General features: G+C 38.4%; 1 protein-coding gene across 2 annotated transcripts in view; it reads left to right on the forward strand.

The window, feature by feature from the left end:
- The first annotated feature begins 20577 nt into the window (after positions 1 to 20577).
- The window catches only part of SYT14 (synaptotagmin 14), a 201443-nt gene continuing 198700 nt past the window's right edge, over positions 20578 to 23320 (forward strand). For both annotated transcript variants that reach the window (XM_045982931.1, XM_045982932.1), the window contains exon 1: positions 20578 to 20650. In XM_045982931.1, coding sequence (XP_045838887.1) covers positions 20638 to 20650 — 13 coding nt within the window. In that variant the 5' untranslated portion in view covers positions 20578 to 20637. The remainder of the gene's footprint in view (positions 20651 to 23320) is intronic.

Below are 23320 nucleotides of genomic sequence, written 5' to 3' on the forward strand. Positions count from 1 at the left end.
TTTTTGAAAAAGGGCGCATAGGAAGCGAGATGTTTCTGAGACCATAAATGTCTGAAATTGTCTTTATTCTACCTCTTCGTTTTACTTTTAACTTGGTTGGATACAGAAGCTTGAAATTAATTTTCCTACAGAATTCTGAAGGCATTGCTTTATTGCCTTCTAGTTTATAGTTTATGGAGCAACTGTTATGTATCAGATTGTGCCATATTTATCCTTGTGATATATCTGATATCTGATCTTCTTGCCATTGAGCATTCTAAAAAGTCATGAGCTGTATTTTGGTGTATAGGGCATTCAATTATACTAGGCATTTTAGTACTCTTTCAATCTGAAAAGTCTTGGCCTTCAAATATGGGAATTTTTCTAGATTTTTTTTAAAAGATTTCTACTCTTCTTCTATTTTTATGCAACTCTGTTTATTTGTATGCTGGAACTTTTGTGTTACCTTATCTTCTTTCCTTATTTTCTACGTCTTGGTCATTTTACCCAGTTTTCTGGGAGATGTCTTCAACGGTATCAGCCCTTATATTGAATCTTAAACTTATATTCTTTTTAATTTTAAAAATCTTTTTTGGTATACTTTAAATGTTCCTTTTCATCCTGTTCTTGTTTCACTGTTGAAATATCTTCTTTTGTCTCAGGACTAAGTTAAGACTGGGACTAGGGCAGCTTTGGAGATGTTGGTGTCAAGTGCTCTACCCTAAAGTGATAGGTTCCAACTCTGGTGGTCTTTTGCTTTCTCAGTTCAAATGACAGAAAGTGGTTGTCTGGGGTTGATTGGTCCATCAATTAGATCGAATCATTAAGTATACTACACTTGACTATACCATACTTGACTATACCAAACACGACCCCAGGTTCTCACTACTGATAGTTAGTAAAACTGTTTTCAGGGGAGATGTATCATAAGCAGGAAGATTTGTTTCTCTGGTGTTTCTTTTCTTTCCTTTCTTTCTTTTTTTTAAAAAAAAGATTTTATTTGTTTATTTGACAGAGAGAAAGAGATCACAAGTAGGCAGAGAGGCAGGTAGAGAGAGGGGAGGAAGCAGGCTCCCCGCCGAGCAGAAAGCCTGATGCGGGGCTCCATCCCAGGACCCTGAGACCATGACCTGAGCCGAAGGCAGAGGCCTAACCCACTGAGCCACCCAGGCGCCCCATTCTCTGGTGTTTCTTCTTGAGATACTTTTTATACTTGAAACACTTAGTATGTGTGGGACTACTGAACTTAAAATCATCTATAGAGGAGGAAATACTCTACATTTAAGATAGTCTTTATGGGGTAAAGCTTCGTTCTACATGAAAGTCCCTTGGAGGGGTTGCTTTTTAAAGATGGGTATCTTCAGGCCTCCAAAGGTTCTTATTCATTTGGTATGAGATGGAGCATATTTGTATATTTAACAACTCCTGGATGTCACTGACATAGTATTAAGAACCACACTTTGAGAAACACCTGAAAAGAAGGCCTTCTTTATGCTTGTTACCAAAAAAATCTGATTTATTTCAGGAGTCAAGAAAACACGTGAATTCATTAAGGCATATATATAAAAAGAAAGACTTAAGTATTTAATACCTTATTGGGGGATACTTTGCTTAACTCACTAGTTTGGATGGCCACCAGAATAAATTCTTCTTGGCAAGAGTTATGAGGTTGCTGCCAAAAGTTCTTAGTGAAAAATTCAAATTGAGAATTCAGATCAATGAGGGCATGGCACAATATCATAATTATTACATTCACCTCATCACCTACTGGCCTAATCAATTTTCTGGGAAAAAGGTTTCTTATCTCTTAAAGAGAAGTCACTGTTTTTTAATTCTCTGTGTCCTCAAATGTTCAATGTTATAGCAATGATACTGGACTTAACGTTTATGAGTCAAGTGCCCTATACGCTATCATGTAACTCAGAAATGGGATTTGTGGAGGGAAGTTTTTAAAAAGTTAATCCATGTTGACTTAGCTTTAGAATTAGTTAGCATTCAGTTTCTTCCTTTTCCTAGATTTTCATAATTGTAATGATACATCAGTAGGATTTTTTTCTTGCTCTCCAGTCACATCCTTTTAGATATATGAAATGACTACCTACTTATAACTTTGCTGTGACCCACACATGTACACACAAAAATATTTATAGTACATGGTAGCTTCGGTGTTCTTTAATCATTATTTTGGCTTTAACCTGGTTTAACCTTTGTTATAACAAACAAAAATAGAGCTAATTTGAACTAATTACCAAATTACATTAATAAAGGATATGTATGTTAGTATCAACTTCACATAGGTTATGTACAAAATAAAAATAGAGGAAATGATAATCTCATTACAGTGTAAAAGCCTTGGTATTCGTGGTAAAGAGCCTCTGAAACTGGAAGCAGCAAACTGGTGCTGCTAGAATGTGCTTTCTGTCTGGATGATAACTACACTTTCTGGGTATTTTCCATAAGGCTGAGGATCAGCAGATGTCATACAACTACAGCTCAATGTGTATAGTGAAAAACTGACTTTGGTCTCCAGTTTAAATTCAGCCACTCTCAGGGAGGCATTCTTATTGGTCCAGCTGGGGTCATATATTTATGCATATGGACAGTCACTGTGGCTCTTGGAATGCTGTGCTCTGTTTGGGACTGGCAGTTGTATTAGTCCATGTCCTCTAAGGAGCAGATGCCCAAATGGGATTAAATATATCAGGATTTTTAAAACCTTTTTAAAAATTTAAATTCAATTAATTAACATTTAATATATTCTTAGTTTCAGAGGTACAGGCCTGTGACATATGAGTCTTATATAATACATAGTCCTCACTACATCATATGCCCTCTTCAATGTCCATTACCCAGTTATCCCATCCCTCTACCCCCTCCCCTCCAGCAACCCTCAGTTTGTTTCCTGAGATTAAGAGTCTCTTATGGTTTGTCTTCTTTTCTGGTTTTGTCTTGTTTTGCTTTTTCCTCTCTTCCCCTATGACCCTCTGTTTTGTTTCTTGAATTCCCTGTATCAGTGAGATCATATGATAATTATCTTTCTTTGGTTGACTTATTTCACTTAGCACAATACCCTCCAATTCCCTCCATGTCGCTGCAAATAGCAAGATTTCATTTTTTAAAAGATTTTATTTATTTATTTGACAGGCAGAGATCACAAGCAGGCAGAGAGGCAGGTGGGGGTGGGGTGGGTGGGGAAGAAGGCTTCCAGCTGAGCCAGAGAGGCTGATGTGGGGCTCCATCCCAGGACCCTGGGATCATGACCTGAGCCAAAGGCAGAGGCTTTAACCCACTGAACCACCCAGGTGCCCCCAAGATTTCATTTTTTTTTTAAATATTTTATTTATTTGACAGAGAGAAATCACAACTAGGCAGAGAGGCAGGCAGAGAGAGAGGAGGAAGCAGGCTCCCCGCGGAGCGGAGAGCCCGATGTGGGGCTCGATCCCAGGACCCTGGGATCATGACCTGAGCCGAAGGCAGAGGTTTTAACCCACTGAGCCACCCAGGTGCCCCAAGATTTCATTTTTGATGGCTGTGTAATATTCCATTGTGTGTGTTTTATATATGTGTGTGTGTATATATACATATTGTATATATGTATATGTATATATATATATACACACATATATATGTATATATGTATATACATATTGTATATAATATATAATATAATAATATACAATATAAAATGGCAATATTGTATATAATATATACACACATATATCAGGATTTTATTCAGGGAAATGCCTGTATGTAAGGGAAGGAGCTATATATGGCTGAGAAACCATTAGACCATGATGCAGCCTGACCCTGAGTGAAGGAGAGAGAGAGAGAGTGGGTTGGGCCCAGATTGCTGTGCAGTCTGTGGAATGTTCAGTAAACCCCTCGGGTAGTTTGCAAGCCAAAGTTGGCTGAAAAGGAGTCTCTTGTCTCCTTGTCACCCAGGAACAGATTTCCCTTGGAAGTGGCAAGAGCATCCTGTGGGAAGCGTGACCTCCTTGCGAACATGGAATTGTATTCAGAAACGCAGCAGCTGGGGTCCTTAGTCAGTTGTGCTCCCTGCAGTAGGAGGTCTATGAGGAGTATTATCATGGCTGCACCTCAGTCTTTTCCACGATTGTGTGGTTGGAATGGGAGATCGGCAGCTCCTTAAAAAAGAGAGAGAGGGAGAGAGAGAGAGAGAGAGATTCTTATGGACTGTTAAAACAATAACATCTAATTCAATAAGTATTGTCAAAATTCTTCTAACATGCCTCTACAACCCAGCTCTTCCTTTTTATCCCCAAACCTGCTACAATTGCGCATACTTCCATTATCCTGTTCTTGGATTACCAGAGCATCTTCTAATTAGTTTCTGTCTTTCTTCTCAACCTTCTTCAACCAACCCATACTCCACCTTATAATTTTCTGTAGAACATCACTTTGCACATATCACTTTCTTACTAAAGGCCCTGTGAGATTTCAGGGGAGTCTCAAATTCTCAGTCTGGCATTCAGGACCTTCTAATATGACTCTTACTATTCCCTAATGTAACTCCTGTATCTTGCAAATATCACCACCCTTCAAGAACATCACTTTCCTTTCCACCCCAGATGTGTCTTAGAATTACAGCGTCTCAGAGAAGAAAAGTCTCTAGATGAGTATCAATTGGTCTACATTCTAGCTTTTTGACCTCCACAAGACTAGAGGTGAATCTTTGGGGATTAAATCAGAAGTATAAAAGAAGAGAGGGGAAATGAGAGAGAGAGAAAGAGAGACAGAGAAAGTGAGAGATAAAGGTGGAGGGATAGTACAAGGTCTAAGGTCTGGTCCTTGTGACAAAACCAGCATGTGGTCCTTAGGATTTTGAAAGCAGGTGTCTGGGGTGGAGTGAAGACTACTGGGGATCTGGGTCCTGTGAGAAGGAGGAATGGAGAGCATGGAGTGGGTTTTAGAAAGGAACCCTTTGTAGCAAGAGGAAAGACCACCTGAGAAAACCTCATCATTTCCAACTATCTCAAGGGCCTCCACTAACATAGAGTTAAGAAAGAAAAGAGAAGAAATGAAAAGAAAAACCAAATAAGTATGAGGGAAAGGGATGGAAGAAAGGAGGGATGGCATCTTCCCAAATCTTCCATCCATCTAATGTTTTTGTTGACTATGGCTGTTAGCATATTTCTGTTCCAGTAGAGCTTGTATGTAGGGTATGAGTACAATCTGGTTTACTGAGGTAAGAAATCCAATTATTTTGCACACTAAACCAAGAGGGATTATTTGTAACAACAATGATCTGGACATCAGGGCTTATAACAAGCCAAGATCTGTTTCTGTGCAGCTGCCACCCACTGGTTTTGGCTCTAACTCTTATGACCATACAGAACAAGCCTGATTCTTTTTCATCTGGCAACCATTCAAATATTTGAAAGCAATTATCATGGAGTCCCTGAGTCATTTCTTTTTCAGACTAAACATTATCAGCTTTTTAACCTTTTCTTGTAGAATGTCATTAGAAATATCTTGCTGCTGAATTCACTCCAGGCATTTTCTTACTAGGGCAGAGGAGAGTGGGATTATGGCTCTCTTTGTGATAGATAATAGACATCTAAAATTACAGCTTAAAATCACCTTAATAATTTTAGTAGGCTCCCTACATATGAAAGTCAAACTTACTGTCAATGAAAGCTCCAGTCCTTTCACTTGTGCTGCTCCTGACCTAGGTCTTCTCTTTACTGTTTTCTCTCATTTACTGGAGGACTTTATTGAGGACTTTTCATTAATTATATTTTTACTAATGAGGAACAACCATGGGTTTGGCACTGGGAGTGGGAAAAATTGATTACTATCGATCACTGTGACCCAGGGAAGCTAGAGATGGCAGGATCCTGGGTCAGGACTAAAAATGAGGGAAGCAAAACGTCTAGGGTGCAACATTTAAGGAGACGCTCTCAGGTTTGTACAAGCATGGTGGTACAGGTAGTGTGGCATACTGGACAGAGTTCTTATCCAGTCTCCTCTCTAGTTTATTGCTTTGGATAATCTGAGAACATAGATCAGATAGGTTAGTTCAAGTGTCAGCGGTTTTAACTACAAAATGAAGTTTGAAACTTAGTACTTCTATATTCTACACAAACAACCATGCAAATATATACCCTTTTTAAATATACCCAAGGGAGAATGATAGTCATTATGTGGAATATGGTCAGAGTGAGGGATTTCAGAGTATAAGATAGAGATTTTTCCTAGATCTTCCCATGACAGTAAGGAGAGAGAGGAGAAACATACAAATTCAACCTTTGTTCCCAATTTGGGAAGTTGGAAGTGTTTATACTCATGTGTTTCCTTTGGGCTGTGAATCCTTCCTATCGCTGTCCAAATTTTTCTTTAAAATTATCGCTTGGATTTAGAGTTTCCCATTCTAGAGAGATATAGCTCAGAACATTAAGTGACTTCCCAATGGCCAGCACCAAAAGTAAACTCTCCATAGGACATTTGGAGAAAATAAAAGAATTTCAGCTGTGATTATATAACAAACCCTCACATAAAAGGAGGTGAAATCAAAAGGGAATGGTTCCTGACAGCGAGCAGTAAAACCCTTTCCAGGAAACAAAGCAAAGGGAAACACAAGCAAAGATGGATTGAATGCATATCTCCTCCCTCAGGTTAGCTTACCCTGTCCAGCTTGAACCAAATCTATTTTAGGAATTCCCCATTTTAGCTTTATCAGTGAAAAGGGACCAAGAAGATGAATGAAACAGGGTAAGTATAAAGGACTTAGTCTAGGCCCTATTCAGTGATGAACGTATACTCTAAATTTTCTAATGTATGTCAAGGCAAAATATCAGGAGAATTCTTACCTCTGATTGGGGGAGACGGGGTTGGAAGGAATCACAGAGAGGAGAAGGAGCCATTTGAAGGTTTATTTTCAGAGAATCATTATACACTTTTAATCTTAAATGTTATTCTTGCTAGTTGTGCAAAATTCCAAGACCAGAGAATGATAAAATATAAAGTGGAAGTCTATCCCATGCTTCTGACTCTCGAGAGGAAACAACTATTAATAGTTTGGTATAGATCCATCCAATACTCTTGTGCCTTAAATATATGTTATTACATATGTATTAATCTGGGTTCTCCAGGGAGATATATATTATAACTGTAGCTATATCTTTATCTATTCTCTTTATATGTATGGAGAGAGTGAGGGATTATAAGGAACTGGTCCACATGATTATAAATCCCCAGTCCCCAGATTATAGCCTTTTTTTCTTTTTTTATGTCTTACAGCTGGCTATCTGGAGACCCAGGAGAGCTGGTAGTGAATGTTCCAGTCCAAAAGCTGGCAAACTGGAGATCCAAGGGGAGCTGATGTTTCAGTTTTCATTCAAAGGCAAGAAAAGACAGATGTCCCAACTCGAGGCTGTCAGGCAAGAACAGTTCCCTCTCACTCAGCCTTTTTGTTCTATTCAGGTGTCGGTCTGTTTGGATAAAGGTTTACTCAGTCTACCAATACAAATATGAATCTCATCCAAAAACACCCTTGTAGACACACCCACAATAACGTTTGACCCAAATCTGGCACCCCAGGGCCCCATCAAGTCACATCACATGTTTATCATATATAATAAGTGGGCTCATAGAATATAAACTGGCTTGTAATCTATGTGCATTATGGCATTGACATCAAGAACATGGGCTTCGAGTCAGTGGGTCTAGGTTTGAGTTGTGACCTCGATGAGTCACCAAATGGCTTTGAATTTGCTTCCTTATTTATAATACTGCTCTAATAATATGATATAACTTACAGAGTTGTGAGAAGAATTAAATGAAATGTTTCAAATAAAATTGTCTACTGGATACTAAGCCCTAATATACTGTAATATTGCTGTATGTCAAAATGTGGCTCCACTTTTTCTGGTTTCGGTAAATGCATAGTATTCTGTTATAGGAATAAATCCTAATTTATTTAACTGACACTTACTGATGATATTTAGGTTATTTCTAATTGTTTTCTGTTGTAAACAAAAAAAGGTATTCTTACCAACCTATTTATTTAGGAGAAATTCATAAAATTAGAATCGTTGAGTCAAAAACATACTACATATCTTTATTTTTTTAAAGATTTTATTTATTTACTTATTTGACAGAGAGATCACAAGTAGGCAGAGAGGCAGGCAGAGAGAGAGAGAGGAGGAAGCAGGCTCTCTGCTGAGCAGAGAGCCCGACGTGGGACTCAATTCCACGGCTCTGAGATCGTGACCTGAGCCGAAGGCAGAGGCTTAACCCACTGAGCCACCCAGGCGCCCATATACTACATATCTTTAATTTTGATTAATATTGCCACATTGTTCTCCAAACCTGTTGTACCAATCTATCCCTGCCACTCTCCATCCTCATCCCTATGTTTGGGAGCATGTCCAGTTGTCCATACCCTTGCCAAACTGAGCACTATCAATCATTTACATCTTTGCTGAACTGATATTTATGAGACGTCTCATTTGTTGTAATTTCCATTGCCTTTATAAATTGGACTTGAACAAATTCATGTATTTAATACCCATTAGTATTTCTTCTTTGACCTTTCTTATCTATAACCCCTTTCCTACTAGATGCTAACATATTGTTTTCTTATTTTAAGTGCTCTTGAAATTTTTCAACAATATACTAATACCTAAAACTTATATGCTACTTAATATGTGTCAGGTGCTGTTCTAAATGGTTTACATGTAATAATTCATTTATTCTTCTAAAACATCCTATAAAGTTGGTACTGTCTTTATTCCCATTTTACATAGGAAAAAAACTGTGAGGCACATGCAAGATACATAACTTGCCCAAGATGTTGCTGCTGGTGAGTGGGAAAGTCAGTGGTTAGTAGGAGTTGTTGGAGTCCATGCTATACCCATTTCCTCTACTGCTTTCCATCCTTTGTCATATATGCTGCAAATCTTTCTTTTCCCAATTTGTATTCATCTTTAAACTTTGTTTATAGTATCTTTCTCCCATGTAGAGGTTTTAAATTTTTATGTATTCGAATTTCTTCTTTATGATTCCTTGCTGATCTTATTCTTCAATATGGATTAGAAATTTCCCCAACCAAGTAGATCGCTATCTTCCATTTTAAGACAGAGAGATAATCATGTGCAAAAGAGCAGGGCACTTTCAGGTCAGATGAATGAATTCTGGGAGACAAGATTAAAAAGGTCATTTGGAACTAGATTGTCAAGAACATAGTATGGTTCTTATCCTGAGGGCAGAGGAAGTGGGAGCCAATTAACTTATTTTTTAAAAAATATTTTTTAAATTTATTTGACAGAGAGTGAGAAAGCACAAGCAGGGGGGAGAGCAGAGGGAGAGGGAGAAGCAGGCTCCCCACTGAGCATGGAACCTGACGTGGAGCTCCATCCCAGGACCTTGAGATCATGACCTGAGCCAAAGGCAGACATTTAACTCACTGAGCCACCCATGCACCTTATGTTTTTGTTCTTAATAAAGTAAAACATACTCATGTATAGGATGGCATAAAAATAAATAAAAATAAATATTTTCCTATTTGAACTCCCCATGCACCTAGCAAATTCCCAAGAGCTTCTTTTATGTTTCTGGTTTTGGTTCTTGCAATTATCATCATAATTCTAAAGAATATACTTATAATTCTATCTTTTGATTTACAAGTTTAGACAATACCTATTGATTTCAAGTTATGAAAAAAGAGGAATTTAGCTTACACATACTATTTCCTACCACTTCTCCCTTTTCTCTGTCCTCCTAAATATATATATTTGATGCTATACCATATATAAAAATATTATTCAATGCTATACCGTATATATAAAATAAGATATAAATGAACAGGATATATATGAATATATATATATGATGTATGTATATGTTCTATTACTCACTTATATCAATTAAAAACATATAAAACTTCTACTTATCTTCCACCGACTTTTAAAATAACATCTAATTCTCCACTACATAAGATGAAAGAAATTACCATCCCTAAACCATTCTTCATCTCTCATCCCTTTGCTTCACTTTTTTAGCCTCTGATGGCTATATTCTTCCTTTGATGTTGTGAAGATCAGTAACATTTACATTCTGTTCTGTACAGTAAGGATGCCATACTTTTTCTAATACCTTGGAACACATACTTATAATATTGTGATTAAATAAATATTATTTACTGTGATCCAAATCATATGATTAGAACTCTAATTGGAAAATGGAATACTACATTGCTAAATCAGTGCCAACCCAAAGAGAACATTCTAAGCATCAAGGTCAAATGGATTTTCTTGTCTGAAATTCTAACAACTACTCAAAATCATACCATATTTAAGTTGTTTCATGTGTAGACCATATGGATTCCCTCCATAGAATATCTAATTGCCTTTTTTCTAATAAGAGAAGAAATACATGCCCTTTTCATGATAATAAGATCTTCCAGCTTTGTAGTATAATCAAGCTGAACGGAAAGGATTTTCTTCTTGAACATGTTCTTTAGACTTTTGTTTCTAATTTGAGTGTGTTGCTTTCTAGGCTTGCTGCCCAACTATCATCCTATGATTTCATTGTATTCATAGGTCAGTTTCCTTGTTTCCTGGATCCTTAGCTTCCTCTTCCTTGGATTCTGTTCTCATTTTATTAGGATATATCATCAAGTTAAAAAAAAATTAATGAAATGTGCATGAGAATTAATTTTTTGAATTCATGCATTCCTTAAATGACTTAATTTTGTCTCAGTTGAGTTTGATTTGACTTAGAATTCAAGCTTCATAATAATTTTTCCCTCAGTACTCTGTGGTCTTTGCTCCATCCTTTCCCAATACCCACTTTGTTGTTGAGATTTCTGATGCCAATTTGAATCAGAGTTGGTTTTTGGGGAGTTGATTTTTGGTTTTGATTTACCTTTTTCCATCTCTGGAAGCTTTAAGAACCTTTGCTTTCTTTCCTCTTCTGAAACTTGGTGGGATGTTTCTATATATGGGTTTTTATTCTTTCAAGGGCTTCCTTAGGTCCTTGAGGGCTCTTTCCATCTGAAATCCAGATGCTTCCTTTAGATTTGAGAAGTATCTTTCCATTGTTTAACTATCTGCAGTTCATATTCTCTTTTCTTTCCCTCTGAATTCTTATCAGCAAAATACTAGACTTCCAGGATTAACCTATGAATTTTAATTTTTTTTCAAATATTCTCAAATTTTCCTTTAATTTGCTTTTTTCCTCTTCTAGCTCTTGTTTTGTTTTCTTCATATCCTGTTTTGTCTTTGTTCAAATACCTTTGTTGAAGAGTATTGAACAAATAATAAATTGCATATATATTTAAAGGGTATGATTTGATAATAAGTCTTGACATCGCATATACCCATGAAACCATCATCACAGTCAAGATAAGGGACATATCCATTGCCACCAAAATTGTCTTTCTGCCCTTTTGTAATCTCACCCTCCTGTTCCACCTTAGACCATCATTCCCCTCTCCCCCAGGCAACCATTCATTTCATTTATGTCACTATAGATTATATCATTTTCATATCTTAGACTTTTATGTAATGGAATCATACAGTATGTATCCTTTTTTATTTCTGAATTATTTCACTTAGCATAATTATTTCAGATTACCCATGATGTTATGTATATCCATAGTTCATTTCTTTTTTAATTGCAAAGAGTTATTCCATTGTATGGTTATGCCACAGTTTGTCTATCCATTCACCTATTGAAGATTTTGGTTGTTTCAGTTTTTGGCAAACAAAACTGCCATGAACACTCATGTACAAGTCTTTGTAGGGACATATGCTTTCTTTTCTCCTGGATAAGTGTCTAGGAGAGGAATGATGTATGGTAGATATGTGTTTAACTTTTTATGAAACTGCCAAACTGTTTTCCAAAGTCCTGCTGCTATTTCCATCCCTCTAACGAATGTTTTGTTTCAACAAGCATTTTTTTTTAAATTTTTATTTTATTAACATATAATGAATTATTTGTTTCAGAAGCACGGATCTGTGATTCAACAGTTTTACACAATTCATAGCTCTCACCATAGCACATACCTTCCCCAACGTCCATCATTCAGCCACCCCATCCCTCCCACCTCCCTCCACTCCAGCAATCCTCAGTTTATTTCCTGAGATTAAGAGTCTCTTATGATCTGTCTCCCTCTCTGGTTTCATCCTGCTTGATTTTTTTCCTTTCTTCCCCCTGATCTTCTGCCATGTTCCTGAACTTAGGGGAAAAGCTCTCAGGTTTTCCCCATTGAGAACAATATTCGCTATGGATTTTTCATAGATGGCTTTTATGATATTGAGGTATTATCCTCTATCCCTACACTGTAAAGAGTTTTGATCAAGAAGGCATGCTGTACTTTGTCAAATGCTTTTTCAGCATCTATTGAGAGTATTATATGGTTCTTGTCCTTTCTTTTGTTAATGTATTGTACCATGTTGATTGGTTTGTGAATATTGAACCAACCTTGCAGCCCAGGAATAAATCCCACTTGTTTGTGGTGAATAATCCTTTTAATGTACTGTTGGATCCTATTAGCTAGTATTTTGGTGAGAATTTTTGCATCCATGTTCCTTAGGGATATGGTCTATAATTCTCCTTTTTTATGGGGTCTTTTTCTGGTCTTGGGATCAAGGTAATGCTGGCCTCATAAAATGAGTTTGGAAGTTTTCCTTCCATTTCTATTTTTTGGGAGTTTCAGGAGAATAGGTATTAATTCTTCTTTAAATGTTTGCTGGGATTCCCTGGGATGCTGTTTGGCCCTGGTCTCTTGTTTCATGGGAGATTTTCGATGACTGTTTCAATCTCCTTACTGGCTATGGGTCTGTTCAGGTTTTCTATTTCTTCCTGGTTCAGTTTTGGTAGTTTATATGTCTCTAGGAATGCATCTATTTCTTCCAGATTGTTGAATTTGCTGGCCTATAGGTGCTCATAGTATGTTCTTGTAATTGTTTGTATTTCTTTGGTGTTGGTTGTGATCTTTCCTCTTTCATTCATGATTTTATTAATTTGGATCCTTTCTCTTTTCTTTTTGATAAGTCTGGCCAGGAGTTTATTAATCTTATTAATTCTTTCAAAGAACCAGCTCCTGGTTTCGTTGATCTGTTCTACTGTTCTTTTGGTTTCCATTTCACTGATTTCTGCTCTGATCTTTATTATTTCTCTTCTGCTGGGCTTGGGCTTTATTTGCTCTTCTTTCTCCAGCTCCTTTAAGTGTAGGGTTATGTTGTGTATTTGAGATTTTTTTGTTTCTTGAGAAGGGCTTGTATTGTTATATATTTTCCTCTTAGGACTGCCTTTGCTGCATCTCAAAGATTTTTGAACAGTTGTGTTTTCATTTTCATTTGTTTCCATGAATTTTTAAAATTCTTTTTTAATTTCCTGGTTGACTCATTCATTCTTTAGCCTCCACATATTTAAGTTCTTTCCAATTTTCCTTTTGTGATTGGATTTGATTTCAAAGCATTGTGGTCTGAAAATATGCAGGGAATAATCCCAATCTCAGGTACTGGTTGAGACCTGATTTGTGACCCAGGATGTGATCTATTCTGGAGAGTGTTCCATGTGTACTAGAGAAGAATGTGTATTCTGTTGCTTTGGGATGGAATGTTCTAAATATATCTGTGGAGTCCATCTAGTCCATTATGTCATTTAAAGCCCTTATTTCCTTCAATAAGCATTTTTTAAAATGTCAATTAATTTTCCTTGTTCTTGGATTTTCCTCTACTTATCTTTCAATAAGTAGATGGCTTGTAATATCTTTCTGAAACTCTCTGAGTTTCCCTTGGGATCATTGTTCACTTAGGTCCTTTCCAAATGTCTAGAGATCCTTGACTCTATTCATATTTTTAAATAAAGGACCAGGTTGAATATATAGGTAGATAGTGTACCAAAATATTGAGGGTTTGTCTTAGGGTATCAACATTAGGAGCCCTACCTCTTCCTAGACAGATGTTAAATTTCTTTTCTTTTCTTCTTCTTCTTTTTTTTTTTACTTATTTATTCATCAGAGAGAAAGAGGGAGAGAGAGCGCGAGTGAGCACAGGCAGACAGAGTGGCAGGCAGAGGCAGAGGGAGAAGCAGGCTCCCCGCCAAGCAAGGAGCCTAATGTGGGACTCGATTCCAGGATGCTGGGATCATGACCTGAGCCGAAGGCAGCCGCTTAACCAACTGAGCCACCCAGGCGTCCCCAGATGTTAAATTTCTTTAAAGTTTTCTGATTTTATCCTAGATACAAATTCTACCTCTGGAGTTTAATTGGATGAATACTTAGCAATATGGGAATAAACTCAGCCAAGTATATTTTGGTTGGGAGAGGAGTCAGAGTGGAGGAGAAAAAAGACAGGGTTTAGCATAAGTAAAAGTACATTTTTTCCTATGTAGATTGATCACAATAAAATGCAGTAGACAGGAAGTTGTAGAAGTAGCTAATAACCCTAATAAATATATCTACCATTTTTACATAACCTTTTAAAAAATATATTATTTATTTATTTATTTGACACAGAGAGAGAGAGAGAGAGATCACAAGTAGGCAGAGAGGCAGGCGGGGGGCAGGGAAGCAGGCTCCCCGCTGAGTAGAGAGCCCAATGCGGGGCTCTATCCCAGGACCCCAGGATCACGACCTGAGCTGAAGGCAGAGGCTTTAATCCACTGAGCCACCGAGGGGCCCCCATAACCTTTTCTATTGAAAGTTAAAAACTATTTGTGCATGTTTTTTAGGAGAGAAATTGGGTTACTTAGGGAGTTACTAGCAAGTGTTTTTTTAAAATTAGGTTTTGTGGTGTTTTTAAAATTTAGTGAGCATCTTCATGAAATGAAAACTTTATGATAGCAACTGAAACATAAATTGTGGGGGCACCTGGGTGGCTCAGTTGGTTAAGGATCCAACTCTTGATTTTAGCTCAGGTCTTGATGCCATAGTCATGAAGTCAAGCCCCAGTTTGGGCCCCATGCTGAGTGTAGAGTCTACTTAAAAAAAAAAGAAAGAAAAATGTAAATTGTGCTTAGAATCTCATAATTCACTTTCAAATCTTCACATACCATGTAAAACTCAGAAATTGTACTCCTACAAATCATTGCCCTAGAATTAATTGTTGCAGCCCTTCTTTTTGAATCCTCAAAAGATGTCCCATAATTCCTTTAATAAATTGTTTCACCATAAAATAAAAAACACCTGTAAACTTTTTTTTTAATGTCAGAGCATGACATGTTATACCATGTTAAACTCTGTGGAAATTTCCCCTTTCTTTCATAATGGTATATATATTTAAGCAAAGAGAAAGTCTATAAGGGGGAAAAATAATTAGGAAGATGGCAGGTAGAAACACTATGCTAAATAAAAAGTTCTTTGGGTTTGTTAAAGAGTTCTTTTAAGTTTCTCTTCGTCATAACCATCCATGGCTATTTTATCAGATTGTTATGCAGCTGTACATATTAACGTTTAAAAACTACCAATATAAAGGATCCATGATACCTAAGCCTGTTACCATTTATTTATTCACTTAGCAAAAATTATCTGCTCTTATACAAAGAATTGTATTTGGCATTCTTGTATTTGATATATTTAAGCAATAAAAGTTCTTAATGACCTTTTCTGAATTGGGCCCCCACATTTATAGTTATATAAACTAAGGAGATTTAAATGACTTTTTCCAATCAAAGATGATTTTCTCATCTAACTCAGATTATTAATTGATTTTCTTAAGTGTAGTATTCAGTTTCCTTCCTACATTTGTACATTCTTGAGGCCTTCTATAAGTTGTCTCTTTCTATGTGAGAGGTGGCTGTATTTATTGGTGTGTGACACATTTATGACATTTAAAAGATTTGTGGCATACTTTTTGACCTTTGAGTGAAAATTGTTATATAACTGTCACTTGTCATTATGGGAACATCCAGCTGTGAAAAAAGGTTTTAAATATAATCAAGTACTCCTACTTAGAACAAAATCATGTATTCCTTTGTTGTGAATAAGAAGTTTTAGCGATTATAGCTTGTATCCTATTAAGCATGTACTTGTTGGAAGTTTTGTGTTAAATTAGTCTCTATGATTGGAAATTCTGTTCACCCTTCCACTCTGACAGGTCAGCATTATGCTGTGTTATAGTTGTCCCAACACACCACAGGGTTTGTTCCATGCATTTAGACAACAACAATACCTTCACTGATCAATAGGAAATTATAACAGAGATTATACAGGAACACATCATATTTAGAGAGGAAAATGAAGAGAGTGTAGGTGGACCTTCAGTCTGCATGAAAGTCTTCAAAGATAATAATGGCAGGAAAATATAGGGTAACAATTCCTATATATAATATATATATATTATATATATAATATATATAAATATTCCTATGCTATTTACTCTCTCCTTTCTTTTCTCTGGTAGAGCTTCTGCTCTCTTTAAAGCTTCAGGTGGCATGAAGGAAAACTACCATTTGACCTAAGTGAATAAAAACAATTCTAGAATGTTCCATCTTTAGTTTTTTCTTGCAGCTATTGCTGTCCTGCCTAGAGTGGGTAGGGGACAAATCTTGAAGAAAATAATTGCTGGAGGAAATGAAAGAGCCAAAAGAATTATCCAGATTTCTGTTTATTTTTATATTTTTCTTCCCATCTCAATCTTATTTACCTCCACAGCATGATGGGTACAATCTTATTTACCTCCACAGCATGATGGGTACATTTCTTACTGTACCAGGTCATAAGGTAGAGTATCCACACAGGGGAAATTCCTACTGTCCTCCTCCTATCAGAGATATTACAATTAATCCCACAAAGTACCTATTAAATGATGTTCTTTGGCAGTCCCTCCCTGCACACCACCATGCCATTTCTGTTGCTCTATTGTGGTCCAATACAGTTGGCATTAACCACATGCGGCTAGTGGTCGCTGTATTGGACAACACAAACATAGAAAGTTTTCATTTTCACAGACAATTCTTCTGAACACCTCTGCTCTAAGGGAACCTAAGGGAAATATGTTGACATAGAGTACCCTTGTAATCATCACTCACTATTTCTCGGTATGGGAATCCTCTATTGGGAACTATCTCCCCCAACCCTATCATCCATATAGGTCCCATGGGGACTGCTTTATTCTTCTATGATCCTGTCATTGTGGCCACAAAGGATCTTTTTTTTTTTTTGCACCTGACCCAAGCTGGGTCAATTTTAGTATCTGGCCTCCTGGTTGGTCTGGGGCAGGATACTTTATTTAAATAATGCTTAATGACACCCCACCTTTTTTTTGAATTTATGGACTTGGACTCCAGAAAGTTGGCAGAATCTATGAACCATAGAGGTTGGAATTTCTCAAGGGTCATATTTTCCACCATAGGTATAAATGAAGCCAACATGCAGAGAGGGGTAAAGAAAAGAGGCAGATTCAGGTATGCAAGTCGAGATGATACTGTGGCCCAGCTTTATTTCTATACTTATAGCTTTATAATTAACTTTCCATTTTCCTTAAGCTAGTTTAAGCTGAGTTGCTCTCATTGGCAAAGTTACCAGAGCAAATATCTAATATTATAACTGTTTCCATGACATTATGATTTATGAAAGAAATACAATATTAATGGTTTTAACTAGATTTTTCATTAGATTCTTATATCCAGCTACATCTCAGATAATTGCAGCTGCTAACAAAACTTAAAGTTTAAAAATGTCTCTCTTGCTCAAAGACTCAAAATCCCTGAGTAACATAATTTAATGCCTACTAAATTTTCCAAAACATATTTTTATATAAGTAATTGTTAAGTCTCCACTTCTATATATGCAACTATATATTGCTAGACAGTATTTTTTTTCATTCTTTTAGTGACTTTGGTTTTTTCAATTGAATGGCTTAAGTTAAATTTAAAAAGGTTCCAACTTTAAAAATAATTTGCTTCTAAAGAGTCAATTGGGAACTTTTACAAATAGGAATACACTTTTCCATCAAGATATTATTGCTGTTAATAGTGGTAGGTGATTTTGTTGGGATATGAATGCTACTTAACTAATGCAGGTGAAGTAACTTTTCACTTTCCCTTTGAGTTGGCTTTTCCACATAATTCACTCTCAGTACTTTCTTTCCTAATGTTTTAGCCACACCACTGGAATACATAAGCTTTGTTGCCCTCCTAAAAGTCAACTATCATTTTAAATACTATTTCTGTGAAATATTAAGCTGAACCTTAAAATACCAAGAACATATTTATATTTCTGAATCACAAGAAAGGGAATTACTCTGACTTCTTATATTTTTCTTTTCCCATCTCAACCCTTATCTCCATAACACATGGTAGGGAAATTGGGTAGCTGCTTGAACCACATGTTTGGAAACTATTTGGTAAATAATTTATTAATAAAGAAGAATGAAGAATTTAAAATGCAGTTCTTAAATATCCCCTAGAGCATAAAGATATATAGACTAAACACAGTTTAGAAGTATAAGGTCAAAATTGGAAAAAATGTCAATAGGTAGGAAGGGTAATTAATAAAATGTAAAACATTTAAATTAAAATTGACACCCCCAAAATTAAAAGTATCAAACCCGTAGTATACTCTAGAAATAAGAGAATATATGCATAAGAAGATAAATCTCAATTCCAAGTGGTCACTAAGCAAACTTAGCAGCTATATGAAATGTTGGGAAGTTAAGGTAAAGCATGTGTTATTGTTTATGACTACTCTCATAGAAAACTTCCAGTTAGAAGTGTGGAGAGCACCGTTTTTGTTTTTGCTTTTTTTTAAAGGTAATGTTGTCAGGGGGAGTTCTGTATTCTAATCTGAGGGAAAATGTCAGCAGTACTGAGTAGCTTTCATCTAAATTCCTGGATTTGACAAGTTTGAAACTCAAGTTCACTACACATACATAAATTAATTTTCTGAGCAAACTGTGGTGATTTTAACCTGGGTATGGAAGCTCATATAACTTCGTCATATAAACAGTAACTTGTGTGTTGGCGATGAAGTAACAATTAAGTTTTTCTAGCTTCATATATGAAATTCTAAAAGAGATTGAACAATTAGATTACTCAGAGCCAGCCAGAAACCATGAACTCAGAACTGTCAGTTTCAAGTTCAAAGTCATGCTTTGGACTTCAAGACTTTTTAAAAGATGGTACCTGGAGAACACATCTTTGGCACAATACATATTTTACCTGCATCTCACAGAAATCTATGGTAAACACACACACACAGAGCTTTCGTGAAATACAGACATTTAAATATTTTCTGGGTCAAATTCATTTATTCCTTCAATAAAGCTTGCAACCAGCTTTTAGCACAGTGCCTGGTTCAATAGATATTCACCGAACTAATGAAAATGATGAAGAATGAATGATTATTGAGCATAAGCTGTGACTGAGGGAGAGATTATATAAAAGCAATGGAAGACAGTTTCTGCTCTAGATTTACAGTCCAACCTCACTTACATAAGTGCAAAATCTTGTCTTCTTTGTGTCGTCCCCAATATAGCTAGGGGACCTAGCATGCACTAGGAGTTAGCATTTTATCTGCATGGTAGAATCACTAACTCCCGTTCCTCAGTGTTGGTGATTATCCGGATCCTCAGGGTTACCAAACGAAGTTGTGAGTTGGGTAAATGGTTGAGTGTTTCAGGTACCTCAGGCAAAAATTAAGGGGCCAGTTGTTGCTGTGTTCCAAGTTGGCCTGTGACTATTCATGACACCCACAGGTTTGCAAATTTAAAATCTGTCAAAATCTGTCAAAATCTGCCCCTACTTTTGTATAGCCTCAAATGTGTGTTCATAATGTGTAGATGTCAACTCACATTTCTTCCAAGGGGAAAACTAAGCTCAGGGTGGTGACAAGTTTTGTCAGGAATTTGTGTGAATGTGTGCACACACATTCATGTGTTTACCATAGATATCTATGGGATGCAGGTAAAATAAGTATAGTGCCAAAGATATGCCCCCCTAGAGAGAGAAAGTGAGAGTGAGGGAGGGAGAGCGAGACAGAGACTGAGGCTGCTGTCCTTAGGATGCCTTTCTCCTGTTTGGTTTTTGCCAGCTAGCTATCTCTTCACCACACAGAGAGATCTGAGGCCAATACTTGGCTGACTCAGGCAAAGCAAAACAAAACCAAAACAGACCTTCAGATCACCGAAATAAGGAGTCATTGGGTGGGAATCCCTGAACCCAGTCTTCAAGTGGGAGACCTGTCCATGGTCCTGACCACGTCTTTTTCCCTGCTCGCCTCCTTCGTCGACTACGGATGCTGCCAGCACCCGAGGAGCGGACGCCTCCGCCGTGGTCCAGGGCCCCGGGAAGCCCCGGGCCGAGCAGGTCAGGGCCGCCCGCACATGCTCAGTGCGCCCGCTCTCAGGCGCGGGCGCCCGGGCTCCCCGGACTGGGCACCTGTTTTGAATCCCGGCGCGAGGCTCTGTGGGGGTGGCGAGGTGGGGGCGGGGCGGCGTCACGTGCTGGCGACAGCGGCAGCGGCCGGGGAAGGTTCCATTTCTTCCGAGGCCAGCAGTCGGGCGCACGGGGGGCCCCTCCTCCGCCCCGCCCCAGCCCGCCCCGCCCGCGGCTCCCCTCCGGGCCGCGCAGCCTGGCGTTTGCGGGGCCGGCCCCGCCCCTCTGGCTGGAGGACTCGGCGCGTCCTCAGCCCGCACGCCCGCTCGCCGCCCCCGCCATCCAGTTGGTGCGGTCCATGGCGAGCACATCATGGCGATTGAAGGTAAGTGGAGGCCGGCCGCGGTGTGGGAGGAGGGGGAACGCCCAGAGAGCCAGGCTCCCAGGCGCCCCGGAGGCCGTGGCGCGGGTGGGGCACACGCCTGCGGGCGGGGAGCGGGCGGCGGAGGCGCAGGGGTCCCGACAGCGTCTCGGGAGACGGCTGGGCGGAGCGGCGCCGCGGCTTCGCCGGCTAGCTCGCTCCCGTCCCGGCGGTACTGTCGGCCTCAGCCCGTGGCCCGGCGCGGGGAGGAGCGGGTCCGCCTGACAGGTGCCGTGCCTGGCGGCGCCGAGTACAGCTCCGGTGCGGCCCTGCGGAGCCCGCGGGACGGGCTGGGGGACTTAGGGACTGCGGGGCGTTCCCTCTCCTCTGTGCTCCCTTCCCCACACCCCTGCTCCCGCGGTACCCTCCTTGCTACCAAACTGGGAGTCCAGTTTTGCTGTCCCAGTCGTAACCCTTCTTAGTCCCTTCTCTGGAGCTGATGCTGGGTTGCACTCTCCGTCCATACCCTTCTGTTTGCTGTTGTAGGGGGCCAGGAAATTTGGGATGAGGTTAATTTCCTCAAGCGTCCCTCCCCCCGCCCCAGCACTCAAAACTGCTTTTTTTTTTTATCCCCTAAGAAAGAGAAGTAGATACATCTGAAATAACAAACGCACACTTAGACTCCTGCATGTATTATCAGTCCACTAAGTGTTAGAGTGTCAACAATGCTCAGTATTTTCAAAAAGTAGCTTAGTATTTACTGCCCAGCCAGAGAAGGTAGTTGGCATCAGAGTATATTTTCCTCTTGTGCCAAAAACATCTTTCTGGGATGAAGTGTCTCTATTTTGCTTTGTTTTTAAGGAGATATTGTGAAAATTAACACCACACGTCTAGGATATTTATGTGAAATACTGCAGCATCTTCCAGCCCCTGTGAGACTCTTAGCTTAACTCAGTGAAAGGAGTTTGTAATATTTACCTGTATGGGCGCACGTGTGTACAGATTCACATCATCTAGTACCTCTGGTATATCATCATTAGCTTAAATTTTATGTGTCTTCCTCCTAAGTAAAACTTTAAAGAGGACTTCCCATCTTGATGACTGGCTAATCACCGGTAGCATGTATCTCTGGGGGTTCCTTTTTGTCAGATGGTGTGGTCTTCAAAATAACTGGAGCTGTGTGTTTATTTTTATTTTGTTACCTTAAGGGATTGATTACCTGTTATATGCAAGACACACATTCAGACACATTGTAGATAACTACTTTAGCTAACCTGGTGGAAAGCACTTGGGAGCAAGATATACTTATAATCTTTGATATTCCTGTTATCCAGAGTGGTACTTTCAAACTCTCTTCCTTACTGTGCTTTTAACTAGAGGTTAAAAATACAGAAACCACATCCACTGATTAATGTTTTGTACTTTATTTCTACAACCGATTTGTTGTAGTATTTCCTAATGATGTGGTAAAGCTAAAAAGTTTATGCAGAAAGTGAGGAAGAATTAGCCAGATAGCATCTGGATCTAACCCTGTAACTTTTAATTTCTTGAAATATTTTACATTTTTTTCTCTTTTTCTCAGTCCTCTCCTCCCTCCCTGCCCTGCGCAGTTAAATGTGATCGTTTATGTCATTATGTGAGCCTGTGGCCCGGCTGATGATATGTGATCATTTATTTATAACAACTGATGGCTTTTTGCTCTGCCTACTACTACTTACACGTTTAAAGAACAAGATTTTTGAAATTTTCTCAAATTTCAAGAGATTCTTTTGTGTTTCAGATATTCACATCAATAACGCAAGCATTCGTTAAAGTTTTCATTAATATAAAGAAGTTGAATTATATGTTTCTAGTTTGGTAAAGAGACTAAAGTTAATATCGGCATTTCAGATAAAGATATTGGGTCAGGTTAATCTAACTGTTCTGTTTTTCACATATCAGAGCCCATTCTTTATACATACCATTCTCTTGCTGTGTTATGAAGTGAATTGAGCTCTGGATGAGGACTTTGTACTAGGCACATCTTAGAATTTTAGGGGCCCAAGGGGGCATCTCATTCAAACTTCTTCCCAGTGAAGTGGCTCATAAAGCATTCAGTCCCTTTCACCTGTTAGTTCAGCAGCCTTATTGAGCACTAGCTGTACTCAGTGTTCTGTGCGATTCTGTGGGGCCATAAAGATGCCTTAAGAGCATACTCCTTCCCTCAAGGCGCACATGTTCTAGTAGGGGAGACCGATAATTTTAGCCATGCAATTGTAATATAGTACGAACAACAAAAGATGAATCATCTTTTGTATAAAAACATTCAATGGCATATGAATTCAATGAAAATCTACCATTCAGGAACTTCTATCTACTTATCCTGGGTCTGCCTTCTGGAGCAATAAATTAGAAGTCCACTCTTCCCTGTGTGTATGGCATCCCTTCTACCATTTGAATACCGTGCTTGAACATTTTCTGTTGTAGACAAAATATCCAATTCTTCCTCTGGATGATGTGTAGTTGTATGTTTTAAAGTTTGAAATATGGTAGTGAGCCATTTCATTCCAAATGTATTGTCAAGTAACATAGCCTTTCTGGAACTGCATGTTGGCTCAAGATGAGGTTGAAACCAACCAAAACCACGGAATCTCTTCCAGCTGGACTACTTTAAAATCAGGTGTCTTCAATCCCTTGCATAGCAGATCAATCAGA

Source organism: Meles meles, chromosome 17 (assembly GCF_922984935.1).
Source record: "Meles meles chromosome 17, mMelMel3.1 paternal haplotype, whole genome shotgun sequence".
Taxonomy (NCBI): domain Eukaryota; kingdom Metazoa; phylum Chordata; class Mammalia; order Carnivora; family Mustelidae; genus Meles; species Meles meles.